The sequence below is a fragment of the Ornithorhynchus anatinus genome, chromosome 21 (assembly GCF_004115215.2).
Source record: "Ornithorhynchus anatinus isolate Pmale09 chromosome 21, mOrnAna1.pri.v4, whole genome shotgun sequence".
Taxonomy (NCBI): Eukaryota; Metazoa; Chordata; class Mammalia; order Monotremata; family Ornithorhynchidae; genus Ornithorhynchus; species Ornithorhynchus anatinus.
In genome coordinates, this window is record NC_041748.1 from 3,072,184 (window position 1) to 3,098,293 (window position 26,110).

General features: G+C 59.8%; 2 protein-coding genes across 3 annotated transcripts; one reads left to right on the forward strand and one right to left on the reverse strand.

Moving 5' to 3' along the window:
* Positions 1-179: 179 nt before the first annotated feature.
* DNTTIP1 (deoxynucleotidyltransferase terminal interacting protein 1) lies at positions 180-15,922 on the reverse strand. 2 transcript variants are annotated; one of them, XM_029049353.1, is made up of 13 exons: positions 15,819-15,922; positions 10,672-10,742; positions 9,247-9,349; positions 5,744-5,842; positions 4,295-4,363; positions 4,001-4,054; positions 2,736-2,797; positions 2,467-2,512; positions 2,286-2,344; positions 2,059-2,119; positions 784-837; positions 617-672; positions 180-412 (listed from the first exon to the last, which is right to left on the reverse strand). In XM_029049353.1, the coding sequence occupies exons 1-13, from the start codon at positions 15,888-15,890 to the stop codon at positions 274-276; spliced, it is 945 nt and encodes a 314-aa protein (XP_028905186.1). In that variant the 5' UTR covers positions 15,891-15,922; the 3' UTR covers positions 180-273. The 2 variants fall into 2 exon arrangements, with proteins under 2 accessions (XP_028905186.1, XP_028905185.1); XM_029049352.1 differs by having other exon boundaries at positions 784-855.
* Positions 15,889-25,880, forward strand: LOC103169037. The gene is made up of 6 exons (XM_039910070.1): positions 15,889-15,917; positions 17,223-17,247; positions 18,698-18,946; positions 21,788-21,881; positions 23,593-23,730; positions 25,637-25,880. Exons 1-6 carry the CDS (start codon positions 15,889-15,891, stop codon positions 25,651-25,653), a joined length of 552 nt encoding a protein of 183 aa, XP_039766004.1. The 3' UTR covers positions 25,654-25,880.
* Positions 25,881-26,110: the final 230 nt, after the last annotated feature.

Sequence of the window (26,110 nt, forward strand, 5' to 3'; positions counted from 1 at the left end):
CCGCTCGGCTGTCGCGTCTTCCCACGCGCCGGGGCCCCGCCCGGAGCGAAGCGCTCGGAAAACAGGACGGGACGAGCGAGGAGCCCCCGCTCGGGCGCTCGGGAAGCCCGCCCGGCCGGTGGCCCGAACGACCACCCCCCCGCCCCCGGCGCGACCGACCACCGCCGTGGACCACGTGGGTATCCGAGGCTCCGTTTAATAGTCTCCCGCCCCGGGGGGGTCCCCGGGCCCCTCGGCGCTGGTCCGTCTCGGGACGCGGGTTCGAGGCGGGGTTCAGGTCTCGGGGGGGGCCTCCCCGGGCCGCGGCTCGTTCTCGGCGCGGAGGGTGTCCATGTATCTGCGCATCTTCTCGGCCATCCACGACGGGGGGATGAAAGGGTTGAGCTCCTCCAGCTTCAGGTCCAGGCAATCCCTGGGCGGGAGGGAGGGACGGACGGACACCGGCGGAGCCGGACTCAGGCCCTCCTCCGGGCCTCGCCCGGCGACCCGAGTCGCGGGGACGGGGAAGCGGGCGGGACGACCCGGCTTCCGCGAGAAATGCAAGGTCGGGGGGCGGGAGGGGAAGGGGAGAGGGAGGGGGGAAGGGGGCCCGGACGGGCGCGCGGGGGGTCCTCACCTGTATTCGTCGCTGGCAGCCAGGTCGCGGATGTCCTCCTCGATGAGGAGGTAGGCCTGGGGGGGCCGGGGGAGGGAGGTCAGAGGGCGGGCCGGCCCCGGGGACCCCCCGGACGGAGACCGGCGCCCCGCGGGGGTCCCGGGCCGCCCCGCCGCGGCCGTGCTTACCAACTTGCCTCCGGTGGCCCGCATGTGATGCTGCTCCGCTAGCCAGTGCTTGTCCTGGGGGTCGGCGGCGTACTGTTTGGGGGGGCCGGGGCGATCGGGGGGCGTCGTGGTCACTCCCGCCCCTCGGCCGCCCCCCCGGCCCGCTCAGACCCCCTCCTTCCTTCCCCTTCTCGACAGGGGCGGCGGCGGCGGCCGTCAGGCGCTTACTACGCGCCGGGCGGGGCAGGGATTGGGTCCGGGCTCCCGGTGAGGGAACTGAAGCAGCGGGGCGGCCGGGCCGCCCGGCCGAGGTCCCGACCCCCCCCCCACCGGGATCCCCTCGCGGATCCGTGCGAGATCCGCCGGGGGAGGTCCCGGGTCACGCGGGCGAGGAAACCGAGGCCCAGAGCCGGGACACGCCCGGGCCGGGGCCGTCCTCTCCCGCCCACGTCCGGGTCCGTCACTGATTTCTTTATTTCCATCGACCAATTTCCATCCATCATCTCCAGACCCCCGGCCCCTCCGGGGCGTTCGGCACGCTGCCCGCCCTCGGGCGAGCGGAGGGCGAGCGGCCGAGCGGGGGATCCGCCCACCGGGCCGCCCCGCCTCGGACCTCCCTCGCCGTGCCGTAGGTGCTCAGCCGGTAGCCCAATCATCGCCGGGGGCCGCGCGGGGCCCGGGGCGCCGGGCCAGACGCTCGGAGACGGCCGCGGGACTAACTCCGACCGCTCGGTGATATCCGGGTTGTCCGTTAGGCGCTCACTACGTGCCCGGCGCCGTCCCGGGCCCACGGGCTCCGTTTTCCGGACGGGGCGGGGGCGGCGGTCGTGCCCTCCCGCGGGACGCCGCCCTGCGCCGAGCGCTGGGCTTCGGACGGCGGGTCGACGGGGGCGGACCAAGGTCCCTCCTCCCGCGCCCACCGGGGTCGGGGGGGGGGGGGGGGGAGGGCGAGGAGGGATTTCGCCCCCGTTTTGCAGCCGAGGCCCGGGGGGGGGAAGCGACTGGCCCGAGGGCACCCGGCGGGGGAGCACGGGGCCGGGATTAGACGCCCCCGTTTTCCAGATGAGGTCGCCGAGGCCGGCAGGTCGTCGGCGAGCGACCCCGGGCCCGTCACTTGGCTTCTCGGGGCCTCGGCGACCTCGTCCGGAAGAGGGGGGTGGAGCCCGGGGGCCCCCCCGGCTCCCCCGGAGCCGGGAACGGTGCTCGGCGCGGAGCGGGCGCCCGACGAGTCCCCGGCCGGCGGCTTTCCGGAGAGCCGCCCGACCCCCCGGGGCCGATCCGGCCGGCGCCCCTCACCTTGAAGAGATGCGGGTGCTTGATGTAGATCCGGCCCCTGGTGCCTCCCATGCCGAGGGCCCTGAAGACGACGAGGAGGGGGACGGGATCGAAGCGCTTACCGCGTGCCGCCGTACCGAGCGCCGGGAGCGTCTACCTGACCTCGCCCGCCCGACGGGGATTGGGACGGCGAGCCCGGCCCCGGCGGCCTCGACCCGAACCCGCCACCTCCCCGGCGCGGGACTTACTTGTTAGCGTGAGAGCCGAGCACGAAGGTGGTGGTGCTCTTGAGGCGGGCCGGGTCCCACTGCCCGGCGGGCGGACGGCCGGAGGGACGCAGAGAGCGGGGAGGAGGGTCACGGGCTGCGGCCCCCGGCCCCCCGGCCTCGCCCCGGGACCCCCCGTCCCCCCACGCCCCTCCCACGCTACCTTGGGGCCGTCCCGCCGGACGAGCTCGCAGCCCTTGGCCTTCCACCTGGAGGGGTCGGATGTCGGAGGTCGGGGGCGTCCCCCCCCCCCCCCCCCGCCGCGGCCGGCCCGGCGCGGCGCTCCGCGCGCGGTGGGCGCCGGCGATGGCCGCCGGCTCCGCCGGACCCTCCCGAGCGCCCGCCGTTTCTCTCTCTCCCTTCACGTCGCCCTCCCCCGGGCCGGCCTCTCCCCAGCGTCTAGCCCAGCGCCCCGCGCCCGGCCCTACTCACGGCGCCGCCGAGGCCGCCCGGTCGTTGGAGCTGACGGCGGGTCCCGGAGGCCGCCCCTTCCGCTGCGGGGGGGGGGGGGGGGGAGAGGGCGTCAGGGGAGCCGTCGGGATGAGGTCACTGAGGCCCAGAGAAGTGACTCGCCCCAAGTCACACAGCTGGCAAGCGGCGGAACGGGGATTCGAACCCACGACCTTCGACGCCTGAGCCCCTTTCCCTTCCCGTCGGTCTCCCCCTCTGGCCCGTCGGCTCGGCGTGGGCAGGGGAGGTGTCCGTTTATTGTGCCGGACTCTCCCGCGCGTCTAGTACAGCGCCCCGCCCGCGGGAAGCGCTGAATACGATCCAACGTCTACACGTATGCACCCGTAATTTATTTCTATTAACGTAGACCGTCAGCTCCTCGCGGGCACGGGGGGCGCCTGTCTGTGGCCGTGTCGGACTCTCCCAAGCGTTCGGCGCAGCGTGCTGCACGGGGGAAGCGCCGGATACGATCAGCCGAGTGAACGGACGGACGCGTACGTGTAGACGCCCCTAATTTATCTCTGTCCCGGTCACGTCAGCTCGCCGCGGGCGGGGGAGGCGGCCGTCCGTGGACGAGGACGGTATCCGGCAGGCGCTCAGTACGTGCCGGGCGCCGCTCTAAGCGCCCGGGGGCGATACGCGACCCCATCCCCGTTTTCCGGCCGCGGCCGCTGCGGCCCAGGGAAGGGAAATGACCGGTCCCGGGTCACCCGGCAGGCAAGGGGCGGAGCGGGGGTGAGAACCCACCACCTTTGACCCACCCCCCCCAAGGCCGAGTGCTCGGTACAGTGCACCGCCCGCGGCGGGTGCTCGAGAAGGACGCCTGGATGGGGCCTCCTCGTTCCCCGGCTCCGGACTCGCCCAGGCGCTCGGTACAGCCCACCGAGGGACCGAACGGACGCCTCTTCCGCCAGGACCACGCGGCCCTACCCGCTCCCGGCCCCTCTGGCCAGCCGGCAGCGGCCTGGCTGATGGGAACCCTACCGGACGCTCCCAGGCGCCGAGCGCCGGGGTCGTCGGGTTGTCCCACCTGAGGCTCACGGTCTTCATCCCCATTTGACAGATGAGGTCACCGAGGCCCGGAGAGGTGAAGCGACTCGCCCACGGTCCCGGAGCTGCCGAGCCGGGATTCGAACCCCGTGACCTCTGACTCCCCGGCCCGGGCTCCTGCCCCTCAAAACCCAGCGCACCTCAGATGCCCCCCGGTTATCAGTATTGCCCCCGGTTACCGTGGGGGGGCCGCCTACCTTCTTGTGGACGGGACTTCCTTGGCGGGATCCTCCTTCTACCTGCTGTCCACGCTGGGGAGACAGGCGGGACGACGGAGGGGAGCCGCGCTTACGCCGCGCCGAGCGCTGAGCTGGGCCCGCCGCTCGGCGCTGCCCGGATCAGCGTCGCGACGCGCCCTCCCGGGTCCGAGGAGGCGGGCCCCCGGGCGGGGGGCTGCTCTTCGTTCCCGTTTCCCGGACGAGGTCCCGCGGGCCGGGATTCCAACCCGGGGCCCCCTCCCCGGCTGACGCTCCCCGGGGCCGCCGCCCCACCTTTCCCGCCGGCGCTCTGTGGCCCGATCTGGGAATCGTCTTCTCCCCGTTGGCGAAGAGGAGCTTGGCCTGTCGGGAGAGAGGGAGGAGTCGCGGAGGTCGGGAGGCCGGGGCTGCCCTCGCCGGCTGAGGGGATCGGGAGCGGGCGGCCGAGGCAGTGCGGCCCAGCGGTCAGGGCCCGCAAGTCCCGGGGACGCGGCTTCTGATCCCCACCCCCTCCGCCCTGGGCCTCCGTTTCCTCCCCCGGAAGACGGGGGGCCGGGCCGCGTGGCTCAGCGGCAAGAGCCCGGGCTCGGGAGTCCGCCGTCACGGGTTCGGATCGCGGCTCGGCCGCTCGGCGGCTGCGTGACGGTGGGCGAGTCGCTTCTGTGGGCCTCAGTTCCCTCGCTGGAAAATGGGGATTGACCGTGAGCCTCACGTGGGACGACCTGATGGCCCCGGATCTCCCCCGGCGCTTAGAGCGGCGCTCGGCACGTAGTAGGCGCTTCGCAAATACCAACGTTATTCGCTTCCGTTCATTCGGTCGTACTGACTGAGCGCTCCCCGCGGTCCGGGCACCGCCGGCATCCACTCCGGCGCTCGGTACGGCGCCCGGTCTGGAGGGAGCGCTTAACGAATCCCACCGTTATCACTGTCACCTGCGTGCGGAGGGGCGCAGAGTGGCGGGCGGCCATCACAGGCGGCCCGTTGTCTCTATCCGGGGCCGGACTGTTCTCTCCAAGCGCTCAGCACGCAGTAAGCGCTCAGTAAATACGACGGAATGAACGTTTGGACGTTATTCCGGTCCCCGATCACCGCCACGGACCCGGCGCTTCGTAGAGCCGAGGTACGCGATCTCAGCACGCGCTTCCTCGGTCGCTGATGCCAAATGAGTCCTCGTGATAATTAATAATAATAATCATCATCATCATCATCATGATGATGATGATGTTGGTATTTGTTAAGCGCTTACTAGGCGCCAGGCACCGTTCTGAGCGCTGGGGTCGATACCGGGCCGTCCCCCGTGGGGCTCGTGGGCTTCACCCCCGGAGGAGGGAACCGAGGCACAGAGGAGTGAAGTGACTCGTCCGAGGTCACGCGGCTGACCGGCGGCGGAGGGGGAATGAGGGTGCTATTTCTTAGGCGCCTACTCCGTACCGAGCGCCGGGGTGGAAGCGGGTAAATCGGGGGGGGGGGGGGACCCGGTCTCCGTCCCCGTCTTCCGGGCGAGGGGACCGAGGCCCGCCCCGAGGGGCCGAGTGACTCGGCCGAGGTCTCGCGTCCGCCCCGATCTGCTCGAATCCACCCCGGCCCGTGGGAAGACCGCGGCGGCGGAGCCTGGGTTCGAACCCGCCGCCCTTCGTCGGCGCTCCCTCCCAGCCGAGCCCCGTTCTGAGCGCGGGGGTGGGTCCGGGAGCGCTCAGAGAGTAGCCCCGGCGGACCGACTCCGAACTGGGGGGGGCGGCCCACCTGCTCCAGAGAACTGCGACAGGCCTCCTGGATCAGCCGCTCGGTCTCCACCTCGTCCCCGACGTTGTCCCGCACGTTTAGCGCCGCCTTCTGAAAGAACTGGGGAGACGGGGGGGGGGGGGGGCCGGGCCCCGGCCTTCAGCCCTCCCCCCGGAGGAAGCCTCCGTGCCCTTCGCTCCGGCGGGCTGCCCCGCCTACTTGCCGAGCACCTGCTCGGGGCCGCGGTCGCTCAACGCTGTCGTCTGACGCTTACGGCGCGCGGGGCGCCGTGTTTGTTCATCCGATCCTATTGACTGAACGCTTATGGTAAGCAGAGTGCCGTATTCGTTCCTTCCATCCTACCGACTGAGCGCCTACGGCGTGCGGAGCGCCGTATTCGTTCCTTCGATCCTATCTATTGAGCGCTCACGGCGTGCGGAGCGCCGTATTCGTTCATTCGATCCTATCTATTGAACGCTCACGGCGTGCAGAGCACGATAGTCATTCATTCGATCCCACTGACAGCGCTTACGGCACGCCGTATTCGTTCAATCGATCCTATTTACTGAACGCTTACGGCGTGCCGAGCGCCGTACTCGTTCACTCGACGCTACTGACTGAGCGCTCACGGCGTGGCGGGGTGGATCCGAGCGATTCGAGTCGAACACAGTCCCCGGCCCGCTTAGTCTTCATCCCCATTTTCCAGGTGAGGGAACTGAGGCCCAGAGAAGTGAGGTGACTCACCCAGGGTCACACAGCAGACGAGCGGCAGAGCGGACCTCTTCACCTCTCCCTCCCCCACCCCAGACCGTCGGCTCCTTGTGGGCAGGGAATGGGTCCGTTTTTGGCTTTATCGGACTCTCCAAAGCGTCGAGTACAGTGCTCTGCACACCGTAAGCGCTCAACAAATAGGATCGAAGGAATGAATATGGCGCTCCGCCCACCGTAGGCGCTCAGTAAATAGGATCGAATGCATACGGTGCTCCGCAAGCCGTAAGCGCTCAGTAAATAGGACCGAATGAATACGGCGCTCCGCGCATCGTAAGTGTTCAATAAATAGGATCGAATGAAGGGAATACGGCGCTCCGCACGCCGTAGGCGCTCAGTAAATAGGGGCGAATGAATGAACAAGGCACTCCGCACGCCCTAAGCGCTCAGCAAATAAGAGCAGATGAACAAATTCGGCGCTCCGCACGCCGTAAGCGCTCAGTAAATAGGAGCGAATGCAGGAGTACGGCGCTCGGCACACTGTAAGCGCTCAGTAAATAGTGGCGAATCAATGATCACGGTGCTCTGCACGCCACAAGCGCTCAGTAAATAGGACCGAGTACAGTGCTCTGCACGCCGTAAGCACTCTGTAAATAAGATTGAATGAATGAATACTGCGCCCGGCACGCCCTAGGCGCTCAGTAAATAGGATCGAATGAATACCGTGCTCCGCACTCTGGGAATGCTCAGCGAATAGGATCGAATGAAGGAATACGGCGCTCCGCACGCCGTAGGCGCTCAGTCAATAGGATCGAATGAGCAAATACGATGCTCCGCACGCCGTAAACGCTCAGTCAACAGGATCAAATCAATGATTATTGCGTCTCTGCAAACCGTAAGTGCTCAGTAAATAGAATCAAACGAACGAATACGGCGCTCCGCACGTCCTAAGTGCTCAGTAAATAGGACTGAATGAATACGGTGCTCCGCACCTTAAGCACTCAGTAAAAAAGATCAAATGAATGAATACGGCGCTCCGCACGCCGTAAGCGCTCAGTCAATAGGATCGAATGAATGAATACAGCGCTCTGCATACTGTAAGCGTTCAATAAATAGGATCGAATGAATGAGGGCAGTGCCTGGCACATAGTAAGTGCTTAACAGGTACCGTAATTATGTATTTATTCATTAAAAGAAAGAAAGAAATGTCCAAGACAGGCCCGGGGCGTCGACCGTTCCTTCTCCCGACTCCCCTCCGGCGTTGCCCTCGTCCTGGAATCTCCGGCGCTTGGCACAGCGCTCCGCAACCGGTAGGCGCTCAATAAATACGACCGACTGGATGGATGGATGAATGAATGAATCCCCCCCTCTCGACTGTCAGGCCGTGGTGGTCAGGGACCGGGTCCTCCTGTGCTCTCCCAAGCGCTCAGTACAGTGCTCTGCACATAGCAAGCGCTCAATAAGCAGCACGGCGGGGTGGACAGAACCCGAGGGGCCTGGGTTCCAATCCCGGCTCCGCCACCCGGCTGCCGGGTGACCTTGGGCCGGGCCCTTTCCCGCTGGCCTCACTTCCCTCCTCTGGAAAATGGGGATGGGGGGGGGACGGGGACCATGTCCTCCCCGATCCGCTGTCTGCCCCAGTGCTTAGCACAGTGCCTGGCACATAGTGAGCGCTTAAATAATAGTAATGATAAAAAATCCATCCCCTTGAAGCCCTCCGTTTTCGCCCCACCGGACGTCTGCCCCAATCCAAAGTTCCTCCCCGCACCCCCGGACCGTGAGCTCTCTCCGGTCAGGGGACGGGGCTCCCCGCTGGGCTGTATTGGACTGAGCGCTTATTCATTCATTCATTCATTCATTCATTCATTCATTCAATAGTGTTTATTGAGCGCTTACTATGTGCAGAGAGCTGTACCAAGCGCTTGGAATACGACATGCCCAGGCACCGCGCCGCCGGACCGGTCCCGTCCCTCAGCTCTGGGCAGCCCATCGTTATCTACTGAGCGCTTTCCGTATGCGGAGCACTGCAGTGAACGCTTGGGAGAGGACAGTCCCGGGAGCCCCGACCCACGCGACTATCTGGCATCTTCCCCGGCGCTCAGTACTCCGCCAGGCACGTGGTAAGCGCCTAAAGGATGCCCAACCTGGATTCCGCCTTTCCTTCTCCCTGCTGTTTGTACATCGTTCATTCGGTCGTACTTACTGAGCGCCTCCGGCGTGCGGAGCACCGTACGAGGCGCTTCGAATGTCTTTCGGCCCGTCTCCCCCGCCCGACTGAAGACTATTTAAAGGCAAGGATCGTCTCTCCTGACTCTCCCGTGCTCTCTCCGCCGCTTGGCACAGTGCTCCGCACGGAGTAAACGCTCCAACAGGTGCCCGGTGCGTCGGAGACGCTCAGTAAATACCATCGAGCGCCTGGCCGGAAAGCCGTCGACCGCCTTGCCTGGTAAATACCACCGGCCGCCTCGCGCACAAAAGGCGCTCGGTATAGCAGCTCGGCACGGCGGACGCGGCCCGGATCCGGGCGTCAGAGGGTGACGGGTTCTAACCCCGGCCTCGCCGTCGTCTGCCGGGCGACCTCGGGCCGGTCACTCGGCCTCTCTGGGGGCCGGATCTGCCGGGATCCTCCCCGGCGCTCGGTTCCGGTGACGGGAGGCGCTCACTACGTGCCGGGCGCTGTTCTGAGCGCCGGGGCAGAGCCAGCCTCGTGGAGCCGGCCGTCTCCAGCCCCCTTTTCCCCCCACGCGAGGCGGGATTAGAACCCGCGGCCTCCCGGCCCCGGGACGCCCCGCTCGGCGCGGGGGCGGCCCGCTCACCTTCAGGTACTTGCCGAACACCGTCCGGATGTCCTCGTCGATGCTGGGCTGGAGGACGGCTCGCAGCAGCTCCATGGAGATGACCGGGTCCGTGAAGCTGCCCCTGGGTCAGCCGCCCACCGGGGGGACCGACCGAGGGCGGGGGGCGGTCAGGCCGCGGCCCCCCGGCTGGACGCCCTCAGCCGGGGCCTATTTACTGAGCGCCCGGGGGCGGCCGGCGTCTCTCGGCGGGCCCAGGCGGACGTTCAGAACGACCGACCGGGACATAAAACGCCGCGGGGCCGGGCCGACGTCAACATCCTTCCCCCCGACCATTCCCCCCATCCCTAATCTATAATAATAGTAATAACAATATAATAATCATAATAATCACGGTGTCTGGTAAGCGCTTACTGTGTGCCGAGCACCGTTCTAAGCGCCGGGGTAACATTAACCATAAGAATCACGGTGTCTGTTAAGTGCCGGGGTAACGATAATAATAATCACGGTGTCAGTTAAGCGTTTATTATGTGCCGAGCACTGTTCTAAGCGCTGGGGTAATATTAATCATCATAATCGCGGTGCTGTTAAGCATTTACTATGTGCCAAGCACTGTTCTAAGCACTGGGGTGATAAGCATCATAATCACAGTGTCTGTCAGGCGCTTACTACGTGCCGAGCACTGTTCTAAGCGCTGGGGTAACATTCATCGTAATAATCACGGTGTCTGTTAAGCGCCGGGGTAATAATAATAATAATCACGGTGTCTGTTAAGCGCTTATGTGCCGAGCACTGTTCTAAGCGCTGGGGTGATATTAATCATAATAATCCCGGTGTCTGGTAAGCGCTTACCGTGTGCCGGGAACTGTACTAAGCGCCGGTCTGGCTACAGGCCCAGTCGGGTCGGATGCCGTCCTGACCCCCACTCTCAGACGAGGGAACTGGAGCCCGGGGGAAATGACCAGCCCAGGGTGACGCGGCGGAGCCGCTTAGGGTCGGATCCCTCTCTGGACTGAAAGCCCCGGGGCCTGGGAGGCAGGAGGTTCCGAGTTCCAATCCCGCCTCTCCCACCTGTCAGCTGGGGGACCCTGGGCAGGTCACTCAACTTCTCTGGGCCTCAGTTACTTCATCTGTAAAATGGGGTTGGAGACTGGGAGCCCCCCGTGGGACGAGCTGATTACCTCGTCTCCCCCTCGGCGCTTGGCATGTAGTAAGCGCTTAACAGATATCAATTATTATTATTATTATTATTATTATTAAGCTCACCGTGGGAAGGGAAGGGGCCCCACAGCCTCTCCCCTCCCGGGCGCTCCCGATCACCCCATCGAGCGCTCTGCCCGCCGTCTGGCGCTCAGTAAGTACCAGTGACGGAGGGGCCGAGCCTGCCGATCCCCCGACCCCCCTCCCGCCGCGTCTCCGGGGGGTCCGGGCCGGGCGGCCTCTCACCTGGTGGTCACCTGGGACCTCCGGCCGCGCCGCTGGACCTGCCGGTGCTTGATCATCACGTTCCAGGGGCTCTGCGGGCGAGGAGAAATAATCAGCGGGCTCTGTGCTGAGCGTCGCGGCGGCCGCCGGCCCGTGGGGCCCACCGCCTCCATCCCCCTTTTCCAGGCGAGGGCAGCGAGGCCGGAGGAGCCAAGAGACCGGCCCGCAGCGGACAAGTGGCGGGGCCGGGATTAGAACCCGGGCCCCCCCGGCTCTCCGCCGGGTGGGCCCAACTCTGTACTAAGCACCCGGAGAGTCGGAGGGGACGCCGGACAGGCCCGGTCCCCGACGAGCGGACAGTCGAGAGGGACCGTTTCAGCTCCTCGACGGCTTCGGACGCCGTGGATCTTCCCGTCTTCTCCGGGAAAAGTTCTCCGACGTCGGCTCCGCCGACTCCGGCCTCTCCCGGTCCCGTCTCTTTGGGGGGCTCCTCCTCCTCTGCCCCGTCCCTTCCCGGCGGGGTCGGTCCGGGGGTCCCCATCCCGTCTCCGTCGCCCCCAGCTCCCTCCCAGAACGCATCCGCTCCCGCGACCGTTCCCGAATCTCCGGCTCTCCGCTCCTCCCGCCTCCGGGACGTCCCGCCGAGGACCTCACGGGTCCAAATCGGGGCTCCCTCGTCTTCCCGATCGCCCGGCCACTCCTATTTCGCACTCGTTCCCTTCAGTCGCATCGACTGAGCCCTTATAATAACGCTGGTATTTGTTGAGCGCTCACTTTGCGCCAAGCACCGTTCGGAGCGCTGGGGGAGATACTGGGTCATCAGGCCTCAATCCGCGCAGGGCGCTGCGCTAAGCAGTTGGGAGCAGCGGGGAGGGCCCGGGTGGGAGTCGGAGGGTCGTGGGTTCTAATCCCCGCTCGCCTGCTGGGTGACCTTGGGCCAGTCACTTCCCTCCTCCGGGCCTCAGTGACCTCATCTGGAAAATGGAGATAAAGTCTGCTCTCTCCCCCCCCATCCCCGGCCCCACCACTTATATCTATAATTCCATTTATTTCTACTGATGCCTGGTTACTGGTTTTGATGCATATACATATATAGATAGATCAATAATTCCATTTATTTCTACTGATGTCCGTGTATTTGGTTGGATGTACATATTTCTACAATTCTATTTATATCGATCCCCGGGTACTTGTTTTAATATGCGCACATCTATAATTCTATTTATTTCTATTAATGCCTGTTTAATGGTTGTGATGTGCCCATATCTATAATTGTTTTTATTTATATCGATGCCCATGTAGTTGTTTGGATGTGCACATTTCTACAATTCTATTTATTTACATCGATCCCCAGGTCCCTCTTCTGATATGCGTGCATCTGTAATTCTATTTCTACTGATGCCTGTTTACTGGTTTTGAGGTGCATATATCTATAATTCCATTTATACTGATGCTTGTGTTTTTGGATGTGCATATTTCTACAATTCCATTTATTTATATCGATACCTGGGTACTTGTTTTGATATATGTACATCTATAATTCTATTTATTTCTACTGATGCCTGTGTATTTGGATGTGCATATTTCTACAATTCTATTTATTTATATCAATCCCTGGGTACTTGTTTTGATATACATACACCTTTAATTCTATTTATTTCTATTAATGGCGGTTTACTGGTTTTGATGTGCTCATATCTATAACTGTATTTATTTATATTGATGCCCGTGTATTTGTTTTGATGCCTGTCTCCCCCATTCTAGACTCTGAGCCCGCTGTGGGTAGGGATTGTCTCTTTGTTACTGAATTGTCCTCTCCCAAGCACTTAGTACAGTGCTCTGCACACAATAGGCGCTCAATAAATACGACAGAATGAACACCGTGAGCGCTCAAATAAACACGACTGAATGAATGAACACAGTGAGCGCTCAATAAATACAACTGAATGAATGAATCCCCATTTTACCAATGAGGTACCTGAGGCCCAGAGAGGTGAAGTGACTTGCCCAAAGTCACAGAGCTGATCTATTATTATTACTACTAATAATACTATAATAACAACTCTGATAATGTTACCACCTCCTTATAATATTAGCCCCTCGGTTGGCTCGGACTCTCCCAAGCGCTTAGTACAGTGCTCTGCACACAGCAAGCGCTCAAGAAATACGACTGAAAGAACACGGTAAGCAGTCAATAAGTACGACGGAATGAATGAACACGGGAAGAGCTCAAAAAATACACCCGAATGAATGAGCGAACACAGTAAGTGCTCAATAAATACGTCTGAATGCGTGAATGAACACAGTGAGCGCTCAATAAATATACCTGGACGAATGAAGGAATCACCACTTTACCAGTGAGGTACTTGAGGCCCAGAGAAGTGACTTGCCCAAAGTCTCACAGCTGATCTTATTGTTATTTATACTAACACATGCCATAATAATGATAATTACTCTGATAATGTTACCACCTCATTATAATAATAATGATGGTGTTTGTTAGGCGTTTACTATGTGCAAAGCACTGTTCTAAGCCCTGGGGGGCTACAGGGTAATCAGATTGTCCCCTGGTGAGGCTCCCGGTCTTCATCCCCATTTTCCAGATGAGGTCACTGAGACCCAGAGAAGTGAGGTGACTTGCCCAAAGTCACACAGCTGACAAGGGGGCGGGGGCCGGGATTCGAACCCATGACCTCTGGCTCCCAAGCCCGGGCTCTTTCTGCTGAGCCCCGCTGCTTCTCTTAATAATTGACATATTATTATAATTTCAGCCCCTCGGTTGGCTTGGAATCTCCCAAGCGCTTATTACAGTGCTCTGCACACTGTAAGCGCTCAACAAATACTACTGACTGAATGAAAGAACCAAGTAAGCGCTCAATAAATACGACTGAACAGAGGAAGAGCTCAATAAATACACCTGAATGAATGAACAAACACAGTAAGCGCTCAATAAATACGATTGAACACAGTGAGCGCTCAATAAATCCAACTGAAGGAACACAGAAAGTGCTCTATAAATCCGCCTGAATGAATCCCCATTTTACCGATGAGGTACCTGAGGCCCGAAGAAATGACTTGCCCAAAGTCACGCTGCTGATGTTACTATTATCATTATTTTTGATAATAATAATAATAACAAACAGGATAACAATAATGGTCACTCTGACCATGTTACCACCTCATCGTTTCAGAGAAGCAGTGTGGCTCGGTGGCTAGAGCCCGGGCTTGGGAGTCAGAGGTCACGGGTTCGAATCCCGGATGCGCCGCTTATCAGCTGGGTGACTGTGGGCGAGTCACTTCACTTCTCTGGGCCTCAGTTCCCTCATCTGTCAAATGGGGATGAAGACTGGGAGCCTCACGTGGGACGACCCGATGACTCTGTATCTACCCCAGCGCTTAGAACAGTGCTCTGCACATAATAAGCACTTAACAAATATCAACATTATTATTTTAGCGCCTCAGCTGGCTCGGACTCTCCCAAGGCCTAATCCGGGGCTCTGGGCACCGTGAGCGCTCACCAAATACGACTCAATGAGAGGATGGCCACGGTACGGGCTCAGTAACTACAACTGCCTGAATGAACCAGCCCAGGAGGCGCTCAATAAATACGCCTGAATGAATGAGCACAGGAAGCGCTCAATATATACGGCTGCATGAATGAAGGAACAGAGGAAAAGCTCAGTAAAGAAGACTGAAGGAACACAGGAAAAGCTCATTAAATACGACTGAATGAATGAAAACACGGAAGCGCTCAATAAGTACGACTGAATGAAGGAATACAGAAAGTGCTCAATAAATACGGCTGAATGAAGGAACACGGGAAGTGCTCGATGAATACAACTGAATGAACACAGGAATTGCTCAGTAAATATGACTGAACACAGTGGGCGCTCAATAGATAGGACTGACTGAAGGACCACAGTAGGCGCTCAATAAATACGACTGACTGAACACAGTGGGCGCTCAATAAATACGACTGACTGAAGGAACCCAGTGGGTGCTCAAAAAATACGACTGACTGAACACAGGGAGCGCTCAACAAATACGACTGATGAATGAGGGAAAACGGGAAGTGTTCAATAAATACGACCGACTGAACAGAGGGAGCGCTCAATAAATACGACTGATTGAATGAACACAGTAAGTGCTCAATACATACGAATGAATGAACTCAGGAAGCGCTCAATAAATACGACTGCCCGAATGACTGAACACAGGAGCGCTCAATACAGACGACTGACTGAATGAACACGGGAGGCGCTCAATAAATACGAGTGAATGAATGGACACAGGGACCGCTCAATAAATACGACTGACTGAATGAACACGGGGGGCGCTCAATACAGACGACTGACTGAACACAGAAAGCGCTCAATAAATACGAGTGAATGAATGAACACAGGGAGCGCTCAATAAATACGACTGCCTGAATGACTGAACACAGGGGCGCTCAATACAGACGACTGTCTGAAGGAACACGGGAGGCGCTCAATACAGACGACTGACTGAATGAACACGGGAGGCGCTCAATACAGACGACTGACTGAATGAAGGAACACGGGGGGGCGCTCAATACAGACGCCTGACTGAAGGAACACGGGAGGCGCTCAATACAGACGCCTGACTGAATGAACACGGGAGGCGCTCAATACAGACGACTGACTGAAGAAACACGGGAGGCGCTCAATACAGATGACTGACTGACTGAAGGAACACGGGAGGCGCTCAATACAGACGACTGACTGAATGAAGGAACACGGGAGGCGCTCAATACAGACGACTGACTGAATGAACCCAGGGGGCGCTCAATAAGTAGGAGTGAATGAATGAACCCAGGGAGCGCTCAATAAGTACGAGTGAATGACTGAACCCAGGGAGTAAATACGACTGCCTGACTGAAGGAACACAGGAAGCGCTCAATAAGTAGGAGTGGATGAATGAACACAGGGAGCGCTCAATCCATAGGCCCGCCGGCCGGAAGCCAGCGGGCGCTGAGGAGGAGCGCGCGCGCGCGCCTGCCCGAGCGGGCGCCCATTTTGTCGCTGAGGTAAGTGAGGCCCGCGGAGCGAAGTGACCGTCCGCGGGGGGGCCGGGCCTGACCGCAGCGCTTAGCGCAGGCCCCCGGCCCGCTCCTCCTCCTCCTCCCCCCGCCCGCCCTGCGCCCGTACCGGGCCGACGGCGGGTCCATCGCCCCCGGGCTGAGGCCCCCGCGGCGGGTCGCGGCCCCGGCTGGTGCCCATGGCGGCCGGCTGCCCGGCCCGCCGGAAGTCAGTCGCCTGACGTCATCGGCCCGCGCGGCCACCCGCCGCGCAGGGGAAGCCGGGACAAAAAAAAAAGCATCGGCCGAGGGGTTGCCATGGCGACGACGCCGCGGTGACGTCCGGCCGTGAGGGGCGGGAAAAAGGGCGGGAAAGGCATATGGGGGGGGGGGGGCGGCTGAGGCCTGCTTCTTTTTCTGCTGTTTTTGAGGCGCCCGCTAGAGTAGCCGTGGTAATAATAATGTTGGTATTGGTTAAGCGCTTCCTATGTGCAGAGCGCTGTTCTAAGCGCTGGGGGAGACACAGGGTCATCAGGTTGTGCCACGTGAGGCTCGCAGTTCATCCCCATTTTACGGATGAGGGAACTGAGGCCCAGAGAAGTGAAGCGACTTGCCCACAGTCACCCGGCTGTGACAATGTTGGTATTTGTTAAGCACCTACTATGTGCCGAGCGCTGTGCTAAGCGCTGGGGGAGATTTAACAGGGTCATCAGGTTGTCCCACGTGCGGCTCCCAGTCTTCATCCCCATTTTCCAGATAATAATAATCATAATGTTGGTATTTGTGAAGCGCTCACTAGGTGCCGAGCACTGTTCTAAGCGCTGGGGAAGATACAGGGGAATCAGGTTGTCCCATGTGCGGCTCCCAGTCTTCATCCCCATTTTCCAGATAATAATAATGATGTTGGTATTTGTTAAGCGCTTACTATTTGCAGAGCACTGTTCTAAGCACTGGGGGAGATTCAGGTTGATCAGGTCGTCCCACGTGAGGCTCACAGTTAATCCCCATTTTATAGATGAGGTAACTGAGGCCCAGAGAATTAAGTGACTTAATAATAATAATGTTGGTATTCGTTAAGCGCTTACTATGTGCAGAACACTGTTCTAAGCGCTGGGGGAGATACAGGCTCATCGGGGTGTCCCATATGAGGCTCACAGTCTTAATCCCCATTTTTACAGATGAGGGAACTGAGACCCAGAGAGGTTAAGTGACTTGCCCACAGTCACACAGCTGACAGGTGGCAGAGCCGGAATTCGAACCCATGACCTCTGACTCCCAAGCCCGGGCTCTTACCACTGAGCCAAACTGCTTCTCACTGAGGCACAGAGAAGTGACTATTAAGTGACTTGCCCACAGTCACCCAGCCGACCAGTGGCGGAGTCAGGATTCGAACCCGTGTCCTCTGACGTCCAAAGAATGTCGTCGTTATCTTTCTTGTCTGGGGGAGGGGTTGACACTTTCCCAAACTGGAGGGGATCGTAAAAGGGAGGGAAGTCCTGGAATCACTAAAATGGAGTCACTCTTGTCCTCTCAGTTCTGCTCCGGAGGCCTGGCTGCCGGTCGGTCGGTTCTTGTGGACAAGCACTAAGCGCTTGGAATGTACAATTCGGCAGCAGAGACAATCTCCGCCCAATGACGGGCTCATAATAGTAATAATAATAATAACTAATGATAATTATTGGTATTTGTTAAGCGCCTACTAGAAGAGGAGCGACGGTGTGCCTTAGGCGCTTACTGTAATAATAAATAGGAAGCGGCGTGGCCCAGGGGAAAGAGGCCGGGTCTGGGTTCTAATGCCGGTTCCGTCTGCTGGGTGACCTGGGGCAAGTCACTTTGCTTCTCTGGGCCTCAGTTCCCTCATCTGGAAAATGGGGATGAAGGCTGGGAGCCCCACGTGAGACAACCCGATGACCTTCTATCTCCCTCAGTGCTCGGCACGTGGTAAGCACTTAACAAATGCCATCATTATTATTAATAGCGTCATTATAAATAGAATAATACATATGCACATCGTCAATAAAATAAATAGAATAGTAAAATAATAAATATGGCCCTATACACACAGGTCCTGTGGGGAGGAGAGGAGGAGCAGAGGAAAAGGGGGGATCAGTCTGGGAAGGCCTCCTGGAGGAGGTGAGCTCTCAGTAGGGCTTTGAAGGAGGGAAGAGAGTTAGTTTGGCGGACGTGAGGAGGGAGGGCGTTCCAGGTCAGAGGCGGGACACGGGCCGGGGGTCGCCGCGGGACGGGCACGAAGGGGGGACCGTGAGGAGGTTAGCGGCGGCAGAGGAGCGGAGGGCGCGGGCTGGGTTGGACACAGCCTCCCGTCCCACGTGGGGCTCCCGATCTCAGTCCCCATTCTGCAGATGAGGCAACCGAGGCCCAGCTAAGGGAAGCGACCTGCCCAAGTTCACACAGCAGGCAAGGGTGGAGCCGGGATTAGAACCCGTGACCTCTGCCTCCCGACCCCGGGCTCTAGCTACTACACCAGGCTGGCTTCTATGCGCATAGAAGATACAGGATAATCCGGTTGGGTGATGACCCCGTCCCACGCGGGGCTCGCGGGCTTCATCCCCGTCTTGCACAGGAGGGAAGAAGTGAGGCACAGAGAAGTGCAGTGACTTGACTAAGGTGACACAGAGGAGAAATGGTAGAGCCGGGGTCAGAACCCAGGTCCTCTGACTCCCAGGCCTGGGGGTCTTTCCTCTAGGCCACCCTGCTTCTCGTTCATTTATTTAGTCGTATTTATTGAGCGCTCACCGTGTGCTGAGCGCTGTACTAAGCTCTTGGAAAGTACGCCGGGCTTACAGTCTAGAAGGGGGAGACAGAAAGCGAAACAAGTAAACAGGCATCGGTATAAATAAATAGAATTAAAGATATACATATACACACATTAGAACAAGTAAACAGGCATCGGTATAAATAAATAGAACTGTAGATATATAATAACGACGGTCTTGTTAAGCGCTTACTATGTGCCAAGCATTCATTCATTCAGTAGTATTTATTGAGCGCTTACAAGCGTCGTTCGTATCATCGTCGCCCTACACACCCGCCCGGGAGACCCCCGCCCCTGCAGCTGCCTGCCTCCCGGGGTTTGGGATCCCCCCCCAATCCCGCCATCCCACCCTTGGGAAGAAGCCGCCCCAAGGCTCGGCACCGTGCAGAACTTTGGGGCCGGAGAGTTCTTGGGGCAGCGGCTGTTTTGACGGTTGGACAGCCCGGCCTCCTGGCGAAGAGCACAGAACCGTGACTCTGACGGTATTTTATTGTCTTCTCTTTTCCCTTCCTCTGCCGCTCCTCTCTTTCTCTTTTTGTTCTTCTCACCTTTCCTCGGGGATCCGTCCCCCTCATTCTTAGACTGGGAGCCTGCTGGAGGCCCGAGCCTTTCTTTTTTTAGCATCTTCCACCCGTGGACCTCCATCCGCCCGCTTCTTATTCATCCATTCATTCATTCAGTAGTATTTATTGAGCGCTTACTATGTGTAGAGTACTGTACTAAGCACTTGGAATGGACAATACGGCAACAGAGAGAGACAATCCCCGCCCCTTGACGGGTTTACAGTCTAATCGGGGGATTAATCTTAATACTATTACACAGAAGGGGTTGGGTTACGGTCGTCCTGGGCGCTTACTGTGTGCAGAGAACCGTACTGAGCGCTTGGGCGTGTTCGCTAAAACAAACGGGCACATTCCCTGCCCCCAGCGAGCTCACCGGCCAGCGGGGAGCCGGCAACTGCGAAGAATAATGATAATAATAATAATAATAACTGTTAAGGGGGGATTCAAGACAAACGGCCCCCGTCTCACATGGGGCTCCCAGTCTAAATGGGAAGGGGGAGGATTTAAAATCCGTTTTACGGGGGAGGAAACGAAGGCCCAGAGAGGTGAGGCGACTGGCCCGAGGTCACACAGCAGGCAAGGGGTGGAACCCAGTCTTCTGACTTCCGGGTCAGGGCTTTTTCCACCGGGCCAGGCCGTAAAGTGCAGAATCGACCGGTGGTTAAATAAACGGAAGAACCACATCACCGTAAACTTCGGCGACGTGGACGACGGTTTGATCGACAGGACCTAACAGGGGAAGAGGCTTTCTGGAGGAAAATGAATTGATTCCTTTACTTCGACTTTATTAACGCCTCTCTCCCCCTCCGAGCTCCTTGGGGGCGGGAAATGCATCCGTGGATCGCTCTCCAGGGCTTAGTACAGCGCTCTGCACAGGGGAAGTGCTCATGGATTGATTGATGAGTTGATTTTAGCGGGGCTTTGAAGATAGAGAGGTCTCGAGGGTTTGAGAGGGGAGTAGGCGCGTAGAAGGCTGGAAGGTCAGGGCGTGTGAGGCGTGAGGCCTAGGGAGAAATGTGGAGAAGCAGCGAGGCCTAGCCGAAAAGGCCGGGGCCTGGGAGTCAGAGGACCTGGGTTTCGATTCTGGCCCTTCCTCTTGCTTGCTTGTGCCCTGTATCTCCATTTCCTCATCTGTAAAAGGGGGATTCCTTCTCAGACCACCAGTCCTGGGTGGGAACAGGGACTGTGTCGGACCTGATGATCTGATGTAATAATCATCATCACCATCATCGTCGTATCCGTTGAGCGCTTACTATGTGCCAGGCACTGTTCCCAGCGCTGGGGTGGAAACAAGCAAATCAGATCGGACGCAGTCCCTGTCCCCCGGGGGGCTCACCGTCCTAATCCCCATTTTCCAGATGAGGGAACTGAGGCCCACAGAATTGAAGCGACTTCCCCAGGCCACGCGGCAGACGAGCGGCGGGGGCCGGGATGCGAAACCGCGACCTTCCGACTCCCTGCTCTCCCCACTCCGCCGTGCTTATGTCGACCTCACCGCTTAGTGCTTGGCACAGAGTGAGTGCCCAACGGGGATGACATTATTAGGCAGGTCAGCTTGGGAGGGGAGAGAGTGAAGAAAGCAAGAAGAGGAGAGGAGCGAGGAGGCGCGGAGACTCGAAACGGACGGTCGAGGATATCCAGGAGAGACGGACGGCTCGGCACTGTCCCGGGACGGAGGACGGATGGCTTAAGTGAGAGTTGGGGGGAACGACGAGAAAAGGGAACTGAAATTTGTGTTAATTCAGTCGTGGGCTGCGACTTTTCTCTTTGGAGAGAAATGGAGTTTATACTTGGGAGTTGGGGAAAACAGTTGATGCGTGAGAAGCGCTTTTTGTGTTCATTCAGTCGTATTTCTTGAGCGCCCACTGAGAGCGGAGCGCTCTTGAGAGGACGATATAACAAGAAATAGACGCATTCCTCGCCCACCACGAGCTTGCGGTCTAGAGGTCTACTTTTAAAAGGTGGTTCTTCCTCGGTTCTTCTTTCGTCACAAGCACTGCACCATGCGGCGAGGTAGGTGCAAGATCACGAGGTTGGGCACAGCCCCTGTCCCCCACGGGGCTCACCCTTGTCAGCCGTGAGACCTTGGGCCGGTCATTTCACCTCTCTCTGCCTCCGTTTCCTCATCGGTAAAATGGGGATTGAGAATGTGAGCCCCACGTGGGACACGGACCGCGTCCGACGGGATGGGCTCGTATCTACCCCGGCGCTCAGTACAGCGACCGGCGGGGGGGGGAAGCGCCTCACAGATGCCATAAAAAAGCCCCCAAACCCGGACCACCTCTCGACCGGACAGCTTGGAAGGTACCCTTGAGCTCGACCCTGTCCTGACTGGAGCACGGCCTAGCGCCCACAGCCCGAACCCGGGGGTCCGAAGGACCTGGGTTCTGATCCCGGCTCCGCCACTGTGCCTGCCGTGGGACCTCGGTCAAGTCGCTTCTCCGGGCCTCGGTTCCTTCATCTGGGAAATGGGGATGGAGACGGTGAGCCCCAAGTGGGACGGGGACTGTGTCCAACCTGAGTGGCTCCAACCCGCCCCAGTGCTTAGTCCAGGGCCTGGCGCAGAGTGAGAGCTTAACGAACACCACAGAGATTCCCCTCTCGCCCGTCAGCTCGTGGCGGACGGGAAATGTGTCCGCTTATTGCCGCGTCGGACTCTCCCCAACGCTTAGGACAGTGGTCCGCGCACGGTTGGCGCTCAAGACACCTCTAGCGACCGACGGGCGACGTCTCTGACCTGTCTCTCTGCTTGTATCTCAGATCTGTTCCTCGCAGTGTGACATGAAGTCCAGCAACCTCTTGCTTCTCGCAATGGTCCTCTCCTTTAGGGTCCTAGTGTCCTGGGGGGCTGTAGGTGAGTCCAAGCACTGACCCCCTTGGGCACCTCTGGGGGAAGGGGGCGAGGGAGGGGTGTCTCTCCCACCCAGGCCAGAGAATAATCAATACTACTAATAACGATGGGATTTGTTAAGCGCTTCTTGGTGCCCAGCACCGTTCTAAGCGCCGGGGTAGAGACGAGGTCATCAGGCGGTCCCGCGTGGGGCTCGCCGTCTCCATCCCCATTTTCCAGATGAGGGAACTGAGGCGCAGAGAAGTGAAGTGACTCGCCCGGAGTCACACAGCTGGTGAGCGGCGGAGCGGGGATCAGAACCCACGACCTCCGACTCCCGGGAGAAGGGGGAAGAGTTCAGCTCTGGGGCCGGGAGGTGGGGAGAGGGTCGTGTCTCTAGCCGGGAACGTGTCACGCCAACTATCTGTCGGGGGGCGCGGTGGGGAGGTCTCGCGCGGTAGTTTCGCTGATCGTAATTAGGGAACTTGGTTAGCACTGGGGTAGATGCCGTTTTCAGCGCCGCTAAGTATGAGATCAGCAGGTCGGAGCCCCCCGTCCCACATGGGGCTCCCAGTCTAAGTAGGAAGGCGAACAGACATTGAACACCCTCTTATAAAGATGAGGAAATGGAATCACAGAGAGGCAAAGTGACTTGTCCGAGGTCACACGGCAGACAAATGGCAGAGCTGCGATCGGTCGATCGATCGATGTGCCCAGCGCCGTCTCAAGCGCCGGGGTGGAAGCGATTCAAGCGATTCGTTCATCCGATCGTATTTATTGAGCGCTCACTGGGCCTGGGAGAGGACAACACAGCTAGACGGACGCGTTCCCCGCGGTAGTCCCCGTCCCCGATGGAACTCGTTCCGAAGGGCTTCTCCCCATTTCACAGAGGAGGGCCCTGAGACTCGGGGAAGTCAGGTGACTTGCCCAAGGTCACGCCGCCATCCCGGGGCATAGCTAGGGTTAGAACCCGAGCCTCCTCTCAGGACTGGGCTCTCTCTGCAAGGGAGGGCGGTTCCGGGCCAGGGGCAGGACCCGGGCCAGGGGTCGGCGGCGAGATAGACGAGAACGAGGAGATCGGCGTCGGAGCGGAGCGCGCGGGCTGGGTTGGAGTAGCGAGGTGAGGTAGGAAGGGGCCAGGCGATGGAGTGTTTTAAAGCCGACGGTGTGAGGTTTCTGTTTGTTGCCGAGGTGGATGGGGGAGTCCTCGGGGGGCGGGGAGACGTGGGCCGGACGTTTCTGTAGAAAAATGAGCCGGGCGGCCCAGTGAAGTACGGACTGGAGTGGGGAGAGACGGGAGGCGGAGAGATCGGCGAGGAGGCCGACCCGGTAGTCAAGGCGGGAGGGGATAAGTGCTTGGATTTAACGTGGGAGCGGTTTGGCCGGAGAGAAGAGCGCTCAGTAAGGGCCTCTGCCCACGGCAAGCGCTCGGTACAGACGACTGAACGAAAGGACGGAGTTTAGCGGCGGCGTGAAGGTGGAACCGACGGGATCTAGCGTTGGATTGAATGCGCGGGTTGAACGAGAGAGAGGAGGCCAGGAGAAGGGCAGCGTTCCGGGCCGGTGAGACGGAAAGGACGGCGGCGGCGGCTCCGGTGACGGGAAAGTCGGGGAGAGGGCGGGGTTTGGGCGGGAAGACGAGGAGCTCTCTCGCGGCCGTGTTAAGTCGGAGGCGTCGGCGGGACGTCGGAGCAGAGGCGTCCTCCGACCCCCAGCCCACGCTCTTTCCCCTCAGAACAAGCTAAGGAGAGCGAATGCGCTACGAATGCGGTTTTGTGCAACGACCCGTGCCGGGGGGATGAATCCTGTCCGAGCGGGCAGAAGTGCTGCAACACCGGCTGTGAGCGCACCTGCTCCAGCCCCAAGCCCACAGGTACGTTGACACCCGCCCTCCTCGCCCGCCGGGGCCGGGTGGTCTCTAGGCCCCCGGGGTCCGGGCCGTCGACCTCGGGGTCACACCCCCCCCCCCCCCCCCGCCGGGATCGCCATTCTCCTTGGGGCCGTCCCTCGACGTTTGGATTTGGCGGTCCCTGGGTGGCACGGGGGGCATTCTCGGGGCTCGGGTGGCGGGCTCCCGAGGGTTGGGAATACCCCTCCTGCCCTCTCCCCCTCTCCCACCCCGAGAAAACACATCTCCCAGTGGTTCCAAGCAACCCAGATCTGCTCGGGGAAGGATTTTAACACTGGCTCCACAATCTTGCAAGATGGGAGACCCCCGTCTGCCTCCCCCGACGGTCCTCGTGGTACCTGTTGCTGCTGGCCCTCTCTGCTCTCCTCCTCCTCTGGAATTGGCGGTGCCCCAGCTGCGGTCACCAGGTGGCCGAGCGACTTCCAGAGGAACGCAGTCTCCTTCCGGAGCGGCCCTGGGGCGCGAGAAGCCTCTCTGCTCCGGAAATGCCTGGTCCTTTCTCCCGCGGGGTGGACCGCCACCGGGAGAAAGGAGGGGGGATTTAGGAAACATCAACCTGCACGGATTAATCCCGTCCCCTCTAAGGGCCGGGGATGGGGAGGACCTGGGCCGGAACGGGCCAGGGATAAACCGAGAGGCCTCTTCTCCGTTCCCCGTCTGTTTCATTCATTCGTTCACTCGTATTTACTGAGGGCTTACTGTGCGCAGAGCTCTGTCCTAAGCGCTTGGAAGCTTCGACTCGGCAACAAGAAGAGACGATCCCGGCCCGACAACGGACTGGGATGGGGGGGAGACAGGCGACCAAGCAAGACAAATAGACGGGCATCCATAGTTTCCTTCCCTTTCCCAGACCCGGGCCCCACATCTGCCCACCCCCGTCGCGGGCGGGAAGGATGGTGTTTGCCCTCGGGGGTCTTCCTGGCCTTTGCCTGATGGGTCACACGATTGACCCCGCCCCCCGCCCCGACTCAGGAGGAAGATCAAAGATTGAAGGCCCATCTCCCCAAGAAGCCTTCCCAGATTAAGCCCTCCTTCTCCTCCCTTCTGCGTCGCCCCGACTCGCTCCCTTTTTTCATCCCTCCCTCTCACACCGCTTATGTCCATATCTGCCATTTTATTTATCTCCAATAAGGTCAGTCTCCCCCTGTAGACCGCGACTCCCTGCGGGCAGGGAACGTGTCCGTTATATCGCTCCCTCGTACTCTCCCAAGTAAGCGCTCGGGAAATCCGACGGGCTGACCGACTGGTTCGACCCGACGCCCCGGGCCAGCGAGACACAGGTCACCAAGGACCCGCCGCCCGAGAGGCCTTTCCCGCTTCGTCGCCAGCCCCCGGGCCCGAGTGGGCCCGGCCCGCCCAAGCTCACCGTCCCCGTGGGGACACGTTGATTCGATGTCACCTTCCGTTATGGACTAGGCTGGACACTCTAACCTCCCCCGTTAGAGTGGAGGTTCCCTGTGGGCAGAGAAGGCGACGCTTCGTGGCGCAGTGGAAAGAGCACGGGCTTTGGAGTCAGGGCTCATGAGTTCGAATCCCAGCTCTGCCACTTGTCAGCTGTGTGACTGTGGGCGAGTCACTTAACTTCTCTGCGCCTCAGTTCCCTCATCTGTAAAATGGGGATTAAGACTGTGAGCCCCACCTGGGACAACCTGATTCCCCCGTGTCTACCCCAGCGCTTAGAACAGTGCTCTGCACATAGTAAGCGCTTAACAAATACCAACTTTTTTTTTTTTTCTCCGCGTCGTACTGGCTTTCAGTGGGGCGCTCGGGAAATAACGGTTACCGCCGGGACGCCGTGGAGCCTCCCGGAAGCCCTGCTTAAGAGCTGGGCTCTCTCCGTTTGTCTCTCTCTCTCTCTCTATCTCTGCAGGAGTCGAAGTCCCGTAGCCGCCCTCCCGGGCTTCTCCCACGCCCTGGAAGCGACAGTCTCCGTGGTGGAGGCAAGATGGCCTCCCGGAACCCTCAAGACACCCGGGGGCAGCAGGCGTTTTATTCCCCGCCTCTCCTCTGCTCTCTTCCCTTTTTCCCCCCCTCCCTGCTCTTCTGAGGCGTTTGACTCGGTGGTGCTGTAAAGAGCTTAAATACGTTTCTCCCAATAAAGATTGATGCCCCTGCGGCTGTTCCCTGGGTTGGTCAGGGGCGGGGGGCTGCTTCAATGTGGGGAGATGGAGATGGGGCGTCTAATGGTAAAGAAGAAACGGTCCTTTTTTCTTTTCTGGTACTTGTGAAGCGCTTATTATATAATAATCGTCCCGATGACAGTTGTTCGGCGCTTACTACGTGCAAAGCACTAGGTCTAAGCGCTGGTGGGGGGATACAAGGCGATCAGGCAGTCCCCCGTGGG